The 21072-nt window shown below is 38.7% G+C and overlaps 1 protein-coding gene across 5 annotated transcripts in view; it reads right to left on the reverse strand.

The window, feature by feature from the left end:
• PRAG1 (PEAK1 related, kinase-activating pseudokinase 1) overlaps window positions 1-19489 on the reverse strand; it is a 34238-nt gene extending 14749 nt beyond the window's left edge. The window contains exons 1-6 of one of the 5 annotated variants that reach the window (XM_087886443.1): window positions 19245-19435; window positions 11526-11575; window positions 10894-10961; window positions 5499-5911; window positions 2734-2841; window positions 1243-2453 (exon numbers count right to left, since the gene is read on the reverse strand). In XM_087886443.1, the coding sequence (XP_087742569.1) occupies window positions 1243-2453; window positions 2734-2841; window positions 5499-5795 (1616 nt within the window). In that variant the 5' untranslated portion in view covers window positions 5796-5911; window positions 10894-10961; window positions 11526-11575; window positions 19245-19435. Of the gene's footprint in view, window positions 1-1242; window positions 2454-2733; window positions 2842-5498; window positions 5912-10893; window positions 10962-11525; window positions 11576-14905; window positions 14972-18586; window positions 19043-19244 lie in introns of those variants that run through there. The other 4 variants (XM_087886444.1, XM_087886445.1, XM_087886442.1 and 1 more) reach the window with 4 other exon arrangements.
• Between the last annotated feature and the right edge of the window lie 1583 nt (window positions 19490-21072).

Consider the following 21072-nt stretch of genomic DNA (forward strand, 5'->3'; position numbering starts at 1 on the left):
GCTGGCAGGATCTCACATCATTATCATGTGACCACAGAATGTACTGATGGCCATAAATACGAGCACCACTTGTAACTACCACTTGTTCACTCCCATCATAAGTTTGAACAATCACCAAACAAGTGGTTGTTATACAAGGACCACCTCTTTCAGTGTCTGGGTCAATGTAAATAAAAACCTTTTCACTGTATTTTCACCCATACAACATAAGCAAGGTGCTGTTACTCATGTTAATATTCATTACTCAGCCTTAGTGACTGAACCTGTGCTCTATTCTCAGCCTGGATATATCAGCTCAAAGGAAAAAAAGCCTAATTATTTGGCTTTTACTCACCCAGGAGTGTGCAGAAATTAAGGGAATTACCCATAGAAAACAAAGAGGACCAAATAAGAGGACCATATTTTAATAATTTTGCTTTCCCTAATTTAGTGCCCTCTCCCCACTTCCTCCTTTCACTGGGTTACAATTTCCATCATTCTTAATCAACATGGATGCTAACTGGGATTTTAGTTCTACACATTTGGAAAATCCAGGTTGGAGCCTACTCTAACTCACCCCCCCCCTTCAATTTTAATTTTTCTCTTGGAAAAAATACTTCACAATACTTAATTTCTGATTTTCCAAATAAATAGTCACAGGCTTTTCCTTACAATTTCTTCTTGGTCTCTACAGATAGTCATTCAGCAGGATGAACTTACTCAGAGCAACACAATGAAGTTCTTGTCAGAAGAGTGAGAAATTCAGGCACATCTGTTTTCCTCTGACCAGCAATGTGCTTTTGTTTGCACTTGAAGAGAGACTGTTCCAGAAAAATGACTGATTCACTGCTCAATCATCTGAAATGCTATTTTTGTCTATCAGCTTATAGTAAAAAAAAAAAAAAAAAAAAAAGTCTCCAACATGAGAAAAAATTAGGGTTGATTTCAACTTATGCTTGAAATACAGAAGCTATTTAAAAACACATTAGCAAAATTTCATTTCCATTAAGTTGCAGCTAATGGTTTTCTGAAACCCTGGTTCAACTAGAAAATAATTACAAAATAGAAGGCTGCTGCTTAAGAACATATATACATATATGTATACATACCCGCAAAAGTTTTATCCTAGGAAACACCCAAATGCTTCCAGTGGAAAGCAGGAATAGGGGAAATAGAGAATCATCACTGGAACATTCTGAATTACATCATTTATCCTATCTACCTAGCTTTGATCATTTATAAGCAACTTAAAAAAATGTTTACCTGGGTGGTTTCTTTGGAGGCAGCCGAGGAGTTATAACTTCCTCAGGTCCAGGCTCATCAAAAGCAAAGGTCGTTGATTGATTCATTTCTCCGGTCTCAACTGCTTGAATAGGGCATGGTTTTATTTGAACTGAAAAACTTGGAGAAACAGTTATTTCATTCTCCATTTCCGCTGCATTTCTTTGCTCTTCCTCCTCTTCTTCCTCAATCCTACACGGCCTATGCCAGGAGGCATGGTAGTATTTTGGTCTTCTTTCAGAGCCTGAGGGCAAAGGACCTCTGCTGGATTCATCTGGGGAAATGCTGTTCATCTGGGAACACAAGGGCGACAAAGGCCCAATCACAGTGCCATCTGTCTCATTCCTTGGCATGCTAGTATCCCAGGTTTCAGCAATGGAAGAACTGGCTTTAATGGAAGAATTGACTGATTGTGGAAGAGACTCTTCAAATCTAGGAGGGCTTCCTTTGGACAACTTTGGAGGAATAGCAGGACTCCTATCAATCATATTCTTGCTAGACATTGGAGACTCAGCCTCTGGACTTTTGTCTCTTGAATTCATATCACATCTTTCTTGTGGCAACACCCTAGGCTCAAAGAAAGAGGATGATTTCTCAGTGTCTGGGCTAATAGTAGGGCTAACACATGGCCACTGTACCCCAACTGCTGAGTCTGGGCTGCTAAGAAAAAATGCTCGATGGTCATCTTCTGTTTGTGGGGCCATTATAGTAATAGTTGCTGTTCTTTGTGAACCAGGATCTTGAAAATTCCTCTCGCAGCTCAAATGGAGGGTCTTCATCCCATCATGTTGATTTTGACTTGGGCTAATAGTCAAGACGCCACTCTTCAATGTATTAGTGTTATTATGCTGCATCTTTTTCCTCTTTGAACTCTCGGCATAGATGGGTTCATTTTGGCTCTTTCCTTGAAAGGAGGACTGCTGTTCTCTGGAATTACCTCTGCTATCTGTAGGTTTGTTTTCAATTTGATCTGAAGTTCTGACCAGAAGACAGTAAGGACTTCCTTGGGACAAATCAAAAGAACTGCTGCTTTTTAGCCCAGTATCGGTTGGACACGCCAGTAAGTCTCTTTCTGGGTTTAAGGGGTTATACACAGAATCATGCACATGAAAGTTGGAGAATGAGTTCAAGACCCTTCTTTTATCTTCACCAAAATTTGTTATCCTGGATATACCGGCCATGGGATCCTGGCCCTGCAATTTTGAAAAATAATTTTCATTATCAGGCCATGCTACACTGATTGTGGGTTTCCCAAAGATTTTATGATTCACACTAAAGGGAAAGTACACCCAACCTTCACTCTTTTGCTCAGAGAAATTAAATACATTAGGGGTGTTGCTGCTCCCTTTGGGCGGATGGAAGAGTATTTTTCTCAGAAGTGACAGAAATCGTATTGAGACTCCAAATTGGCATGAGTTATTGGCATGGCATGACTCTTGCTGGGTGCTTTGACCCATCCCCATGGACACATACCTCTTTACTGTATGAGATATTTCTTTCTGCCCTTTCAGGACCAGATGGGCCAAGGAATAAAGGACGATCTTCTGGAATGTTCTGAGGCTTCCTTTTGATCTCGTTGCCCTGCATTGATCAAAGATGAAATGTAGCAAGATAGACATTTCTCCAATATGCGGATGGAAGTTTATATGTCACCTCATACCACGAGATGAACGGCATGTAAAATTTATTAATAAATAAAAGATAAAAAATACTTTGTATACAACTCAATTAGAATCTTCTATAATTTGGCTGTATCCATCTTCCCAAAAATATATATAATGATTTTAAAAATGTTTAACAATTTTTAAGTAAGTGGATGAACTCTCCTTTGGAATCAATGGGATTATGACCTTATTTAGCAATTTTTTTTTTTACTGTAAAGCAATAAATAAAATGAATTAAATTACTAGCAATTTATATCACCTTACAGATTTACTATACTTTTCTTTCGTATATAGATTTATAGAGTATGCTAAAACTAAAGATGGGCACATTTAAGTTCTACTGAATTTTATTGAAAAGAAGAAATTTTAATAATATTCACAATTTGTCTACTGTAGATACTGGTAGTTCCTTGATCCATCCTATTAATAATGTTCGCAACTTTAGCATAGTTTAATTGATCATATACTATATACTCCCTCCCTCCTATATAGTCCTTGGCAGTTTAGAAGAAAACAGAGACATTGGGTTGAATAAGTAAGGTTATAGACTTCCAATGCAGTTCCCCTGCACAATGTCTACCCATTTTACTGTCACCAGGTTTCTTTCCCTACATGACTTTTAACATTAAAAATATTTTCATTAACAGCATCACTTTTACTTTCAAGAATACCTTTGGACAAAAATTGAAACTGCCAACTAGATTAATGGTTGCTCAGACAATTGTATTAAGATGATAGAGGGGTTATAGAGGGTTTTTTAAAAAATGATCCTGTGTATTGGTTTAGATTATTCTGTTTTTATCAGGGTAAAGGAATGATACCAATAGTTTTATTGCTAGTTTTGTCTTATATTTTTTTTAACATACTTGACATTTTTATCCATTGCTATTTTTCTAAGGAGCTGAATATGACATACATGATTCCTTCTTCATGATTTCCTCCGTCTACACATTTATTACAGAGGCCAGGCTGAAAGATATACTGGCATGGTTTTCCAGAGAGGTTTTGCTCTTTTAACTGTGTTGGTTTTTCAACCTGGATCTTCTCAATCCGATTCCAATACTTTAATAACATAAGAAGCCCTTTCATGATAGCTGCCTAATTAATATTGCATGTTTAAAATTGACTGTTTTAAAATATTTGCAGTTAACTAATTTGGAAACCAGCTTTATGAAAAAACGAGCTACAACTTTTTTTAAATTTAAATTTATAAAATGAGATAATTTTATAGCATGGAATCTTCAAATGCTTGAGCAAAATCATTTCAGCTAAACTAAAATAAATGAGTAAAGTCTGGGAGGCCTATGTAAATAAACATTACATTGACTACATTCATAATGGTAAACTGACATACTACGGACATAATGGTAAACTGTAGATTAGCATTTTATGAATAAAACAAGGTCAATAAAACAAAATTTCAACCTGCACATTAGTTCAAAATCTGGTCAATTCATACTGAAGTTCAGAGAGAGCTGATTTCTCAAGCTTCTCTATCTGGGAGGCTCAACCATTCACTCCAAAAATACAGTTGCCTACAGGAAGAAGTCCTGCTGAAATCTAGACTGATAGGTGACATGCCAGGTAGGGTACTAGGCTCAATGCCCATCTAACAGCATATACTTGCCCATCAAATGCCCAAATTTTTCAAGTTCATTAAATACCCACAAGTTTGGGAGAAACTCTTCAGAGTTTCTCTTTAGAGACTTGCAAATGCTAAAATGATACTGTTCACAGATTTTGTTTTTTTCATACAGATTCTGAGGTGAGATTGCCAAATGCTTTAAAAGATTTAGCTATTTTTACAGCAATCAGGTGAGTCAGCCTGAATCTGAAAAAAATTGTACATCTCGGTCCTTTTACATGAGACCTTCCTATTTCCAGTAGTAAAGGGGTATTTTTTTTTTAAAAAAAATCATTTTGTGTTGTTTTGCTTACCATTTTCACATTTCAGTCCAAGGAAACTTAAACTTACATCATTAGCCAGCAAAAGTGTGGAAAACTGAGATTAGCTGATTGTGTCAATCAACACTTCTCTTTATGGAGGTATTTTTTCCAAATTGAATTCTATTCACGTATTATAAAGAATGTTGGGAATACGGCAATTGGCATTGTGATTCGCAAAGAATCTGGACCCAGCTGGAAAATATTTGAATCTCAGATGAATTAATTTCAGATGGTTGGAAGTCAATCCTGGGCAATTGGAAGGTGCTTTGGATTGGTTAGTGCAATGGTGGGAACTCAACTGGATTGGAGAATCAAAAAATCCAAGTGCAACAGATAAAGTCATTTTGTACCAAGAAGTATCTGAGCACTTCTGTTGGCTTTTAAACTGAAAAACATTTTGCTCACTAATATCATAAATGTCTGAAAAATCTCCCACTTTACTAAGAAACAGATTTTTGGGAGGCTGCTGATTGGTGAATTTCTCCCTGCCTGCTCAAGAAATTGAAAGAATCCATTTCTGCAAGTCCTGCCATAACAAATACAAAGATTGCTCCCAGGCAGTTACAAATTTTACAACGGAAGCAACCTTGTAAAATACACCGTCCACGCCCCTTAATAATCATTTACCTGTGAGACATCTGTATTCAAGTTTCCATCCGCCCACACACCAGCAGCATCCGAGGTTATCATAGTTGGTTTAACAGCAATAGTTGGCTTCGAGTAAGACAAGGAAATTAGACTCTCATCCTCCCAAGGCGTATTCTCAACTTTGGCTCCAATTCCATTCAAATCCTGTAAGGCTTCACTGCAACCTTGCTGATTAAGGGATGGTGCCTGCAGTTGGTGAAAACTTCTGGGACAGAAACAGTTTTTGCAGGAGCCAGGCTTCCAGATGTGCTCCACAAAATCACTGCACACAGACATTTTCAAGCCCTCTTGCTTCACTTCCACTGCCCTCTGCACCTTCTATATTGGGCTGGGTGACTCATTTTGTTCTCCTCTCTACAACTGGACTGAACAATCCTGGACTTGTAACCAAACTGCAAAGAAAGAGCACAGAATTCATGTTAATAATGTTCCAATATCTCCCATTATTGGGCACCCTTATATATACCTGTTCTTCATTAGTCACAAGGTTATGTCAGCTTTGCTTGCTCCTCAGAGTTATATACAGACAGACAGTTTATCATAAGTAAGGAACAGAGAAGAGTTTGCCAACACCCATCCCAACTGTTTTCTAGGCTCCAAATGTGTCATATGTAGAGAAATTCTATGATTGTGTGTCTGTGTAAAGGACATGACAAAAAGTTGTTGCTGTTTTGCAGGAAATAACAACATGCACATTTATTGCACAAACTGTGGAGTAAAGCTGATCGGGGTAATCTTTTATACACTTTACTTTGTGATACAAATCTATACAATCGGGATAAACAGATGTTACACATTATTACCGTATATCATGAATGTTTCCTTCACATGTATAATGTTATTGGTCATACGGTGCCAATTCTGTGATCTGGGTCAGTCACGATGCAAATGACATAGTCTGCCTAACAATGCGGTATTGTCTATAATGTCATTCGCTCTCTTAGCTTCTGGCACTTTTGACTAGCAACAGAGTTGATGAAGCTTCTTGGATGAGAAGCGAAACATCTTCAAAGAAAAACCAGTTGCCAGAAAGTCCAGTTGCCTCCTGAAAAAGCATCTTTGGGACAACCATGACCTGGATGACTGAGAATCTCCATAGACCAGAGGTCTTCAAACTTAGCAGCTTTAAGACTTGTGGACTTCAACTCCCAGAATTCCAGCACACCTATGCTGGCTGGAGAATTCTGGGAGTTGAAGTCCACAAGTCTTAAAGCTGCCAAGTTTGATAACCTCTGCCATAGATATTTAGCTATGCAACAGAGTTGATGCTTCCTGTACTTCCTGTACGCATTAATTCCAAAAGTACAAACAGCAATTTCTTTTTTTAAAAAAGCTACTGCTGCTTCCAGTACAGGTAGTTCTCATTCAGGACTCACTTATTTAGTGACTGTTCACAGTCACAACTGTAATGGAACATTAACTTTGCAATCAATCTTCGCATTTACGATCTTTGCAAGTCTAAAGCAAAGAAAAGCTAGAGTAAGTTCATAGGCACAATTACATTTCACTTAGTGGTAAGCTGGTGATTATGGGAGTTACAGTCCAACAGATCAAAGTGCAACACAATTATAAAAAGATTTGAGGGCCTGTGCTCCAAATGGCAGCTCTTTGTCGAGCACACAAATATGCACCCATGTCATTGACTATAGTTACACCAACTGTAATTTAGCAAGTCTGTATGGCAAATCATGATAGCTATTATAACGCTAGAGCATATAACACCGAGCTCTTCTTTTTCATGACACAGAATTCTCTGCATTTCAAACTATTACCCCAAAATAAAAATACAGTCTAAATACAAGTAACTAGATCTTTCCCATTTCTCCCTTCTCCTTTTTATCTTCTCCTCTCTCTCATCACTCCCCTCACCCAGCACATTTCTACCTGGGAGTCTTTGCAGTGCCAGAGGAAGCTCTGCTCCTGTGTGACCCCACATGGTTGTGTATATTTGGCAACTGAGCCCACTTATAGCAGTTGTGGTTAGAGGGCCTTTGCTCAACTTCCTGGATAGGGAAACTCTCTGCTTGGTTACTCATGCCCTGGTCACCTCCTGTTTGGACTACTACAATGTGCTGTAAATGGGGCTATCATCAGAAAGTATCTGGAGGCAGGATTCTTATTTATAGCAGGATATCCAAACCATCTGTCTGTCTATCTGTCTGTCTGTTTGTCTGTCTCAGTCAGTCAGTCATCTGTCTAGGTTTTATCTTATAAACTAAACGAAATGAATCTTTTGTTATGCAATACTGATGCTTAGGAAAGCCTCTACAGCATGGGTGTCAAATTCGCTGTGTCATGTTGCTGTCATGTGACATATCGTGATGTTTTTTCCCTTCGAGGAGCTGTGGTGGGTGTGGCCTATGTGTGAAAAATTCAGTCTAATTTTTCTTTCAATAACTTCAGACTAACATTCAGAATATAGTTGTTGTGGCCCATCAGTGGCCTGTGCAGCTGGTAGCTGATTCCGACAGCGAGGAGGCTGGTGTGGTGCTGCGCCAGCAGCCTGTGCAGTTGGCACTCGAGTCAGACAATGAGGAGGCTGGAGAAGATGTGGTGCCAGAGGAGGGGATTCAGCCAGGGCCTTCAGAACCTCCAGAAGCTCCCATAAGTGAAGAGGAGAAGGCAGGAGTGGCTCCTCAGGAGGTGGTCTCCTTGAGAGTAAGGCTTGGGGCTAATTGGCCACTCCCTTAGCCTATTTAAGGAAGGACGATGACTGAGGCAATTTGCAAGGAACAACTTCATTCACTCTCCTTCGCGTCCTGATCTTAGTTCTCTTATCAGTTTCCTGCAAATTGCTTCTGGGCTTTCTGCCAACCATAGTAAGATTACGATTATTTATTCTTTGGATTTTTGTAGGCTGTTAAGAAAGTTAATTAACAGCCTTTGTTTGAAAAAGACTGATTTAATTTAGTAAACTAAGGTTTGTACAGACTTTGTGTGTGGTGCGTTCTTTGGGGTCCGTAGCGGGGGCAGAACAATAGTAGTATTCCCACATCCCTTTATTCTCTCAGCCTTGCCATGCAATAGATTAGACAACAACATTATTGTTGTTCCTGATGGAATGTAAAATAAATTTAAAATATTTTACTTATCATGTATTTATCCCAAAGTGATTCTGGGTGCTGTACAATATAAAATTAAAAGATGTAAATAATGCCCAGGATAGACTGAGTCAGCAGAGTTTGCTAGTGATTGGCAGGTCTACACCATTTGAGGCGTATTGACCAATCTCTTATTGTTGCCATTATGAGTAAAACCCATTAATTTCACAAATGTTCTCATTGGACCTAAGTGCATAATTTTGGATTATTTTATATTCCAAAAGTTCTACCGTATATACTTTTAAAGAAGTGATACACTATATGAACTCCATGACTAAAGGTTTTACACAATTCCCTTAAAGCAGTCTTCCCAACTTAGATGAATACCATGATGGCTGTGAATTGTAAGAAAGTTTGGAAGTTACTAGATGCAGGGTGGCCAGAACTGAGTTTTTAAACCCAGATCTGGATTTTTTGACCTCTTTCTGTATTTCTAGATTTTTTACTTTAAAATTGAAGTTTCTTCTATATATTATGTTGCATTGCATGTACAGATAGTCCTTGACGTACAACCATTCATTTTGTAATCATTCAAAGTTACAATGGCACTGGAAAATGTTACTTACAACCTGTTCTCTCGCTTATAACTGACACAACATAGCTATGGTTACATGATCAAAATTCAGGCATTTGACAACCAACATGTATTTATAATGGTTGTACTGTTCTGAGGTCAAAGATTGCCATTAGCGATCTTTCCAGTCAGTTTCCGAGAAGCAAAGACCATGAGGAAAGCTGGATTGGCTTAATAACGACATGATTCACTTCACAACCGTGGCAAAAAAAAGGGTTATAAAATCAGGTGTGAGTCACTTAACCATCACCCTGACCAGCAGTGGAAATTCTGGTCCCAATTGTGGTCGTAAGTCGAAGACTGGTTGACTTCTCATACACCCAGTGGTGGGATTCAGCCAGTTCGCACCGCTTCGGGAGAACCGGTTGTTAACTTTCTGAACAGTTTGGTGAACTGGTTGTTGGAAGAAATCATTAGGGCAGAGAATCGGTTGTTAAATTATTTGAATCCCACAACTGCATACACCTCTGCTTGCAACCAGACAACAGAAACTAGGGAGGGGGGGAAGGGAGTGATTGGAATATACGAGGAGGCGCCGGGAGGGAATTGAGGAATTCAAGAGCACCGTCTGTGGCCTGAGAGAATTTCTACACCTCAAGGTCAAATGCTGGGAAACCTCTGAAACGCACAGACTGTTCCCAAAACAAACTGACTGTATATGATTGGTGGACAATGGACAGTGGGTGGTCCCAGGGGAAAAGGGGTTTTTACTTAGAGTGCTTTTCGCAGGAAAACCTCAGAACAGGCTTTGCGTCTTCTGCACCTATGTGGAATTATCAGTAAAGCTAATTTACTGACAGGACATTGGAAAAACAATGTCCCAGGAGTTTCTTCTCCTGCAATATGCCAACAGGACAGTTAACACTATCTATATGAAATGGGTGAAAATATTTTAGTTTAAAACTGATTTATTGTGAGTTTTTAAAAATCTTATATTTTTGTGTAGAATCCGGGTTGCTTTGAGTGTGTTAGGAAACTCCACTGGCAATCCTGACTAGATACTACCTTAAAATCCTTCTTATTTAGCCGTTTGCCTGAACTGTTATACAATTAATCACTATTCACGATTATTCAATAAGTATTACAAAATCAGAAATGATTCTAATTTTGACCTCCCCAAAAGAAGGGTCATTTGAGTGCCACATACTGGGAAAACAGTAAATACTCTATAAAGAAACTACTGATTAACATTCAGCTCAGTCATATACACCCTAAACTAAATAGTAGCTACAGCAAGCCAGAATATATATTTTTTTTGTTTCCTTCACTTTCATCATTCTAAATTCAAGTAAATTATTGCTTAGCATACTATACACTCTGTGGAAAATGCCTGCTTTCATATAAAATGATTTTTCCATAGAGATGTTCTTTAGGCACAATAAAAGAAATTCTACAGGTATAATTAGAAATGTTGTACAGTACAACTTTATTTAATTAAGGCATTTTATAAAACTCTTTTAAAATATGCTTGCTTACTTTTGCTACCTCCAAATCTTCTTACCCTTCAATTAAGCTATACTGTAGCCTGTTGAATTTTAATTACTGAAACAATAGTTTTAGATTCCTAAATGATGGAGGCCAACTAGAATAAAAACGCTCTTTTCATTCACAAAAACGTGTTAAAGAAGAAAACATGCATATGCACATATGTTTATGAATGTCCGTGTAACTAGCCACAATGGAAATTTAAGAAACTCACATTCTGAAGATGATCCATACTACTGATAATAAGTCCATATGCTGATGAAGCAAAAATACTTTGCTCTACTATCCAATGAAAGAAAAGGGAAAAAGATGAAGAGTAAAAGAAAAGAAAAAAAAGAAAAGAAAAGTCAATATCTGAAATTGTCAGCTGAGCTATCAATGTACTGTAATATATAAATATAATGTATTTCAGCTTACTCTCATTCATTGGCATAGTTATTATGGATAAAATGGCTTGAAATTGTAATTTTTCATCTCTTCTGTAAATGGCTCAAAAATAGGAAGCCCTTTTCTACAGAATAAGAAAAATCACCAACCTATTTTGTTGACCTTACCTCTTTACAAGACATTCAATTTTTGCATCCTTATTCAAGAAGGATAGAAAAACACAGTAGCAGAATATCATGAAACTTCTGTTACAATCCATTCATCAGAAAAATCTCTTTAAAAATGAAATAGTTATATGTGTCTGCTGCAGAAGTTGACTGCACAAAGCTGAGTAAATTCTTCTTTCAGATTTTCCAAATTCTGCCTACATATCTTTATGCTTTAAATAATGAACTTTAAGTTACAGAAACATGTGAGATAAAGTGTAAGGGAAGGAAAACAATTCTAAGAATTACTCACCATGATGCATGCCATTTGCAGTGAAAAAACAGAGGGAAGCTGAGCTCACCCTGTGAAGTACAGCAGTTCCTGTTTTAGGTAACTAAATATGGCAACAATGCTAAAATAATGTGAATCTAACACATACAGAAGACTAACATCTGGAAGTTCAAGAAAGCACCTAAATAAATAACAGGTATCTGCCAGATTTTGAAACACCAGCTATTTTTTGAAGATGTTCACAGAGGTGAAAAGATAAGACTTTGCTAAAAGCCCACTATAATAGTTCCTGTACATGTATTTTTTCTAGCTTTTTTATGCTTATCTCATTTTTTAAGAATTAATTTATATATATGCAGTGATTGGGGGGAGGAGGAATCTACAAAACTTACTAATATCATGTATAGTTGAAACAGAAAAATAAATGAGCCAACATTTTAAGGTCCCTGTCTAGTCACCTGATAGCAATTGTAATTCACCCCCAACCCAGGTGGATCAGCAGTTGTTGCTTCTAGTGCCAGGACATGCAAACATGCTGCATATTAAGTGAAAACTTCCTAACAAAAATATTTTGAACATTTGCATCTATTTTGTGATCACTGTTGTGTTAGTGCAATGCTGATGTGATGTTGAATGGCAACCACCCTTTACAACATCATTGCCTCAACCCGAGTATGATTGGTCCCTACTCTGTTAACCTTCTAGGAGGTCCTTAAATCTGGCCAGGGGATTCCATGGAAGTACAGAAGCTTCAAAATTATTATATTGTTTGTAAGTTTAGAATGACCTCTTCTGTGTTTTTCACTTTATTATAATGTTACTTGTTTCATTGTACTTTAATGGTTATTTTTAATTGCTTTGTTTATTCAGTTTTTTTGTTGTTGTATTTTAATTTTGTGTGCCACCCAAAATCACTGTGAGATGGATGAATCTATAAATTTGAGAAATAAGCTAACAAATAAATAATGGAATACTGTCTAATAATGTACTAGCAAAATTTCTCCTATTTTTCAATGATAGAAGATAGAACATAAGCAGGATTGGAAGGGACCTTGGAGGTCTTCTAGTCCAACCACTCTGCTTAACCAAGAGATGCTATACCATTCCAATTAAACCTCTTCTTGAAAACCTCCAGTGAAGGAGCACTCACAACTTCTGGAGACAGCCTGTTCCACTGATTAATTTTTCTCACTATTAGGAAATTTCTCCTTAATTCTAGGTTGGATCTCTCTTTAATAATTTTCCACCCATTACTTCTTGCCTGCCCTTGAGTAGTTTGGAGAATAAATTGACTCCCTCTTCTCTGTGACAGCTTCTCAAGTATTGGAAGATTGTGATCATGTCATCCTTAGTCCTTCTCTTCATTAGATTAGACATACCTAGTTTCCACAACCATTCATCTTAATAATCTTTTTTGCTCTTCTCTGCATTCTGTCTAGAGTCTCAGCATCTTTTTTGTATTGTAGTAACCAAAACTGGACTCAGCATTCCAAGTGGGGTCTTACCAGTGCAGTATAAAGTGGTATTCTCACATGATGTTTTTATGCACCCAAAATATTCAAAACACCACACAGAGAATTGGTAGAATTTTAAGTACTGGCACAAGAATCACATTGTCAAATGTATTCTTAATGAATAATGTACTTCAGCCCTATTACTTTATAATATTTGTAATGCGCACCCTGTGAGATTGGTTAAGGTATTCTGTGTGGCAGGTATGGGGTTATGGTTCACAAATATAGTAATTTCCTTAATAACATACAGTGATATGAGATTTAACTGAAAAATGTCACCTGGTCCTTGTAGAAATGGCATATCGTAGCCTTTTCTTTTAGTTGCAATTCTTCTCCCAATCTGTAACAGTCTATTTATACAAGGTTTTTTGCAGGAACAACTGGTGGCATTTCAATTCCTCCAAGTATTAAGAGTATATAAATAATGATCATTGTTATATTAGCAACCAGTTAGTCTGCAGAAAACTTGCAAAGTGAAACACGCCAGTTTAGGGTTTCTACCACTTTGACATGTCCAGGGCTTTCCATGCCATTCTTCCCAACATTCCGTCTTCATTTATGGCTGATAAGTATGATAAGAGGGGGGTTTTGGCCTATTTTGGGTGGTGGTGGAGTTCTATTTTAAGTAGATCTATAGCACCTTCTGCAAACGCTGACATTCCTTCAAGGGTATGCTATCTTTTACTCCTGTACAAGAGTGGTACCATTTTGGCCTCAGAAGGATCCAAGCTCACAATTATCTCTGGTGATGAATGAGACCAGGTTGATCTTCATTGCGATGTTGTTATTGCTATACAGACACCACAGCCTCTAAGTGTTTCTAGGTTATCTGACTAAGAAGCCAGAGTGGCCCAACCCCAGGATATCTGACATTTTTACATTGCTCTTTTTAAACCCACATGATATAAATTCATTAAATTCCATTTCAGATATTTTTTCTCCATTACTACATTCCAGATTGAAGTAAGACTACCTGATCTTTAATTACTAGGATCATCTTGTCATCAATTAGGAAATTCCACATAAGCTTTCAAGACTTGTTAAAATTAACTCAGAGATTAACTCTAGACTGTTCTCTCATAATTAACATGATGATTTGAAGACATTTCTATTAAGCAGATGCAATGCAGTATTTCTGGAATCTCCATTTACAATGCACACATATCATTGTAGCCAATAGTCAAATTCTTAATTACTTAAACAGTTTTCAGATGGTTGTCATATTATCCTACTGCAGTAATATCATATTAAAATCCAACAAATGTCTATGGCACAAACTACCATGATACAGTTCTCTTCATATTTTATGAGATTTACAGTACTATCTCCCACAAGGTCATAGAGTAAAAATTATGTTAGGCTTTAAAAGCAACTAGACTCCTTTAGATTTTTAATTGTAATTAATTTGCTCTCCCCCTTTAGACCACATTGCCCCATCCTGAGATATCCACAGGTCCTGATGAAACAGAAATTCCTTTCTATTTTATATAAATGAATTGTATGCACACCTAATACTACTACAGTATATTCTTATTTTTTATTGTGCGTGTTTGGTCATACACAAAAAGCATCTAAATAGTTCTTATGAAGGAGAGGAACTGCAGAGCCAACAAACTTTATTTCTCCTTGAAAGATCATCGAGGCAACTATTGTCAAGGAGCTAACCAACAGTCTGACAAAAAAATGTTCCTGCAAATGGGGAGATAGAGCTGCAGCATTTCAAAGCTAGTTTTACTGTGATTTCAAACAGCTTGTAGTTAGTTGATCATGAAATAAATTGGCTCAATTTTCAAACACAACCAGTATGGATCACAAAGGATGGAGGGTAGATTTCAGATTAGTATAGAGTCTCTGGGACAACAATCTTAGAGAGAGAAAATAATACACCACATCTGTTTTCTTCCAAATATGGAACAGCAATACTCCGTAAGCAGAGGAATACAGGATTGGATCTAGAAGATGTTAAACATGAAATATACAATTATTTTAATTGCAGGCAATATGATGAAAACCCAGCTAGCCTGCTAAAGAACCAATGCATCATTTCAAATCAAGGTCTGGCTAATCCAACCTCCAGTAACTTTGTTGTTGATATTCTTATGATTTATATTGACTGTTTCCTAATATGATTTGATTGCTTATTTGTTCCCTATGACTATCATTAAATATTGTACTTTATGATTCTTGACGAATGTATCTTTTCTTTTATGTACACTGAGAGCATATGCACCAAGACAAATTCCTTGTGTGTCCAATCACACTTGGCCAATAAAGAATTCTGTTCTGTTCTGTTCTGTTCTGTTCTGTTCTATTCTGTTCTATTCTATTCTATTCTATTCTATTCTATTCTATTCTATTCTATTCTATTCTATTCTATTCTATTCTATTCTAATTTCCAGCTATAACCATCCAGTACATCTGTCCTTCTACTGCTTTCAGCCCATACTTCTACAGTATGGTGGAATTAATTGTTCCCTTTCTATTTATAATTACTATTCTGCCTTCTATTCATCACTATTTTGTGTCCCATCTAAAAATTGATTTTTAGACACTATACAACTTTTTAAACCCCCACCCGCATAAATTTAGTTATTAAATTCTTTCATAAACTTTCTTTAATTCCATCAGTTAAGAACCAGGTGTGAATGTTTGCTGAAAAAGTAAAAATTCCTGTTTATAATAGTGGGCTTCTATTGGCTTCGTTATATGAAAATGAGATTTGGGTACTTAAAGAGAAATATAAAAGTGTGTGTGGGGGGGGTGAGCCCAATGGCTCAGTGGTTAAAGAAGTGGAATTTTTCAGTTGGAAAGCTGACAGCCCAGGTTTGAGACCCAAGTGCCTATGTAACAAGGTGAGCTCCTGTTGCTTGCCCCAGCTCCTCCCCACCTAGCAATTCGAAAGATGCAACTACGAGTAGATAAATAGGTACCACTTTGATGGAAAGGCAGCAGTGTTCTGTGTGCTCCTCAACGTACAGTCAGCTGGCCACATGGCCACGGAAAGGTTTTCAGACAACGGCCAGTTCCCTTGGCTAAGAAATGGAGATGAGCACTGCCCCCTAGATTTGGGCATGACTGGAAAAGAGAAAACTTTACCTTTCGTTGAACAGGTTACTAAGGGAAATGTGTCTGATAAAACGAGAAGAATTCAGATCAAGAATGAAGGAGTGCTGAAGGAATGTGGCTAAGGAACCAAACTGAGTGACCAGTATAAAAGAAGGCTGATATGATCCGGCCATATGGAAAGAATGAATGAGGAACAAACGGTAAAACAAATATATGAAGGAAAAGTGAATGGGTTGAAAGGAAAGGAAAAACCAAGGATGATGTGGCCGTTACAGTTAATGCAATCTTCTTAAAGAGAGACATGACAAATCAAAATAACAAAAGGTGATGCATGAAGCAGAATGGAGAAGTGTTGAAAACATGGTTTGGCAAAGCTAAAAAGGTATGGGGAGAGAGATACTGGTGAATGGGACTCATGTTAACCAGATTTATTTAGGTTTTCTTTTATCTTCTGCCTCTAATTTAGTTAGTTAATTAACTTTTTTTCAATACTGTGCACAATCTTCTCTTTCTAAAAGGGAACAGCCTAACATATATTAGGTTTGGAGGTGTAAAGAAAATGCTGGATATTAGACTGGCAGCTCAGTCTGTTAATTCTTCATTGCCTGGATCAATAATATTACTATTCTGATCAGCTGGTGCTTTAACTAACATGGGAATGGCAAATCAACAGGATATGCACAGATGCATTCATTTTTTATAGAGCTTTCCTAGGCATGTCGAAGGAGACCCCCCCCCTCAAAAAATCCCAGGAGATTGCATTCAAGCCTTGTGGTAAGAAAAGTCACATAACTATCAGTGAAATATAAGAGCGGTTACAAAATGACAGGCCATATGGCATAATTCACGGTTATGGCAGATCATTCAGCAAAAATGGCTTGGGCTTTAGTCACCATAAATAAATTAGTGATTCCGTGATTAGGGACCGGCATAATTTTGGTGCCCAGGGGACCCACTTTTTATTTTGGGGTACCCAATAGCTACAACAAAAGAGGGAAAATTTCATGCACAAAGAGATAAGTGGGTTTCTGGAAGGAATGTGGATGGTTGCAATTTATTTATTGGTTTTGAACACTGCCACAAAGGCTCCTGGCAGTTAGCATCATAAAAGCATACAAACATGGAAAAACACAGATATAAAATTGATAAAAACATAATAAAAATAATTGGTCAAGAACCATAAACCACACATGGCGCCTTATACATTCTGGGGAATATTTAATCCCCAGAATCAAACTGCTAAATTCTAAAGACAGAGAATGCAAACCGATGAACAAAATCAGCTCCATTTACTTCAGTGGGAGAAATTTAAACCCCCTAAATCAGTGGAACTAAAATGGGATAAAATTTGACTGGGTCATCCTCACCGGTAAAAGATAAAACTGGGAGCAGGTATAGGTGTGTCTACTTTACTGTTCTTAAAATTCACTGAGATGAAATGTTAGAATATGAGAAAAATGAAATTGTAGCATGTGACTAAAAATATTACAAGGAGCCCAGACAAACCATGCTCTGTTGCCTGCCAGGTGTTTGACACTTTGTATTACTTTAGCAGTCACAAGCAGACAGCAGAATTAGCTTTATCAAGCCTCTAGCACAGTGTTTCACAAGCTTGGCAACTTCAAGCTATATGGACTGTATAGACTTCAACTCCCAGAATTCCCCAGCCAACAGTGGAGAAACACTGTTCTAGTGGACTACCAGACCGACATTCAAAAAAGCTTTGCTCTAGTTTATAAACCACAAATTGAAAAGGTCCAGTTTGGTAGGCAAAGCACTGATACTTCAGATTACTGGCAACTGCCCAAAAGAAAAAAATTTAGGACAGATTTGCAAATCAGTCAACAAAAATTATTACAGTTCAATATTTGTATTAGCTTATTTTGCCATACACTAAATGAATAAATAAATATTAGCTTCTTTGCTTGCTTCTGTATATCTTTAAGCTTTACAGCATGAAGTCAGAAAGGAATGTCTTCAATAAAATTTTCCCTCTGAAATATTTTATGTCAGAGATGTTCAAGAAAGGGGAATCCATCAATCCAAAATTATATGGAAATGAGTCAGTGAAGAGGCCTATTAAAAATCATTTTAAAAATGGTCAGCTAAAATGAAAAGACAGTTTAAAATGTATTTTAAATACAGCAAGCTTTAAGGAAATTGGCAACTTTAAAATAATTGAGCAATATAGAGGTAAGAAACCAAACAAAGACTGTAAATGCTGCATTCCAGAAATACTCAGGAAAAAAAAAAGGTTTCAAGTTTGCCCAGTTTGAAATAGAGGAAAAAGAGGCTGTTTTACAGTACCAGTTCCCACCACAGTTTCTAGCTATAGAGCTTTTAGTAACATTTCCTCTCCATTTTTCAATTCGGGCATCTAATGAAAATCTGGCTTTAAAAGCTCAGGACACCCTGGAAAGATCATCATTTAAGCCTCGTTTCTTTGGCTTTATAAGAAGCCTTGGGGGACGCGGACGGTGGGGGGGGGGACTTATCTCTTACTCATCGAAGACATCGCAAGGATTCCGAAGGGAACAGCTGACCCCTGTCACTTTGTGCACAGTGCGGCGGGCGTCCTTTAACGCAGGGCAAAAGCATTGCTTTCCTTTCCGTGCAGGGCAAACGCAACCGCACCTTCGGCTCTTTTCAATCCTCGGTTCCACCAAAGCGGGGAAAGGCATCTACAGACACGCCGCACGTGCAAGGGCTCCGAGCAAGAGCCCTGCCCCAAACAAAAGCCAGACGGGGTCAGCCTTGCCTGTTCTTACGAGAATCTTTTGGGAAAGTCGCCTTCTGCACTTCGCCGGCTCCAAACTCGGCTGCTGCCCAGCCAGCTCCCGCGGTGCAAACGCAGCTCCTCGGCCGCTGCCACGAGGGCTCCGAGCGGGCGCTCGCTCTCCTTTTTCCGGCCGCGAAGTTTGGTCCGGTGCCCTCCCTGCAGCTGCCTTCGGCAAGGTCTCGCTCCAAAAGGAAGGCACCCGAGGCGGCTGCCCGGACCTGCCGAGAATGAATGAGCGCCTGTCTCTGCCTTAGCAAACGTCATTTGGGGGAAGCTGCCTCCTGCCAACCCGGGCAGGAGAAACTTCGCCTTCCTCGCATTGCCGATCCCGGTGCACCCGCGGCCAGCTTTAGGAAGAAGGGAGAGCAGAGGGAAACTTACCGTCCCAGGCATTCGGCTGCAGCGCCATAAGCCAAGGCGGCCGGCTAGGCAAGCGGGGCTTCCTTCCTGCTTCGCTACCGGCCAACGCTCCCCAAGCGCCCTGCCGGCGGGCAAGCGGCTAGGAAGCGGGACAACCTGGGGCGCTGTGTACGCGTGTGCGCCTCAGCCACGGAAGATTGGCCAGCGGCTCCTCCTCCTGCTGCTGCAGCAGCAAAGGAATCCTCCATCTCCTCCCCACCCCTGCAAGTTGCCTGCCCCGCCTTCTTGCCCCCCCCCCCGACACCGGAGGAAGCGCGCCTGGGCTTTCCCTGCAGAGCACCTGGTTAGCTGGTAACTCAGAGGAGAGTGGCATCCGTCGTGGCAGGTCGCCTCCAGGTTTCTCCGTGGTCGTTTTAAGGAAGGTTTTGCTCTGTGCCTGTTTATTTCCTTCCAATAAAGCAGAGATTCCCAGATTCCCAGAATTCCCCGTGCTAGGGAAGCAATGAATTCCCCATGCTAGGGAATTCTGGGAGTTAAAGGCCGTATGTCTTAAAGGAACGGAGTTTGAGAATCACTGCTTTACAGTAGAGGTAGTCCTCTGCTTAGGCCCACAATTGAGCCCCAAATGTTTGTTGTTTAGGGAGATGTTTGTTAAGTGAGTTTGGTCCCATTTTATAACTTTTCTTGCCACAGTTGTTAAGTGAATTGCTGCAGTTTTTAAGTGAGTAACACGGTAACTCCTTTCATGGTTCCAGATTCACTTCACGGAAACCAGATTCATGGTTAGTGAATCTGGCTTCTCCATTGACTTTGCTTGTTACACAGTCACAAAAGGTGACCACATGACCATTATGCAATTGTCATAAATGCATGCCAGTTGCCAAGTGTCCGAATTTTGATCACGTAACCAGAAGAGTGCTACAGTTGTCATAAATGTGAAAAATGGTCATAAGACACTTTTTTCAGTGCCACTGTAACTTCAAATCGTCACTAAACAAATGATTGTATGTGGGGGGAGTACCTGCATAGTCTTGTTTTCACCTTTTCACCCATTGTGATGCAACATCCTGGGATCACATGATTGCCATTTGCGACCTGTATGTGGGAATTGGCAAAACCTGCCCATAGGCTGCTGTGAGAATTTGGAGTAACATTTCACTGATAAAATTGTGTAAGTCTTTACATGGGGAAAAATCTATGGAGATCACAGGATCACAGGATAGAGACTTATGAGTCTTGGTGGGAGTAGGGTTACTTGTAGGATCATGGAGCTGATTAACACTTTGTTACGGGAGTGAGTAGTTCTTCAATGGACTATCCACTCCCAGTCATGTTGGTCAACTCATATTAGTTTTGTTTGCTGCCTTGAGTTACATATCAAAAAGATGGAAAAATATGATGATGATGATCATCATCATCATCATCATCATAATCCTGTGGTCCAATTCCTTTATAGTGGGAGAAAAAAAATGTGGAACAAGTGATAGCTACACTTCACTTGCAAAGTACTGTAGAAGAAGTGGGTTATCTGGAACTTTTACAGTCAAGATTCAGGTCTACACCTCTGACAGTACTTACAAATTGTCCTAAAGTGGTATAGGGGTCTAAGGCAGGCTTATAGGAAAGGGGGGAAAATATTGAGACACTCTCTCCCAAAGTTGTTCTGAACTTTAAAGATGATAACCAGTACTCTGACTTCAGTCTAGATGTAAAGAATTGATATGTGCAAAAACCTAGTTCCTTTTTGAGTTCATATTTTTATTAGTTTATCAAGATATAGAATACAGAAATAGAAAGAAAAATAAGAATAATGAGAAAATAGGGAAGAAAAAGGGAAGAGGAAAAAATG

Source organism: Pantherophis guttatus, chromosome 2 (genome assembly GCF_059756535.1).
Source record: "Pantherophis guttatus breed Tessera chromosome 2, ASM5975653v1, whole genome shotgun sequence".
Lineage (NCBI taxonomy): Eukaryota > Metazoa > Chordata > Lepidosauria > Squamata > Colubridae > Pantherophis > Pantherophis guttatus.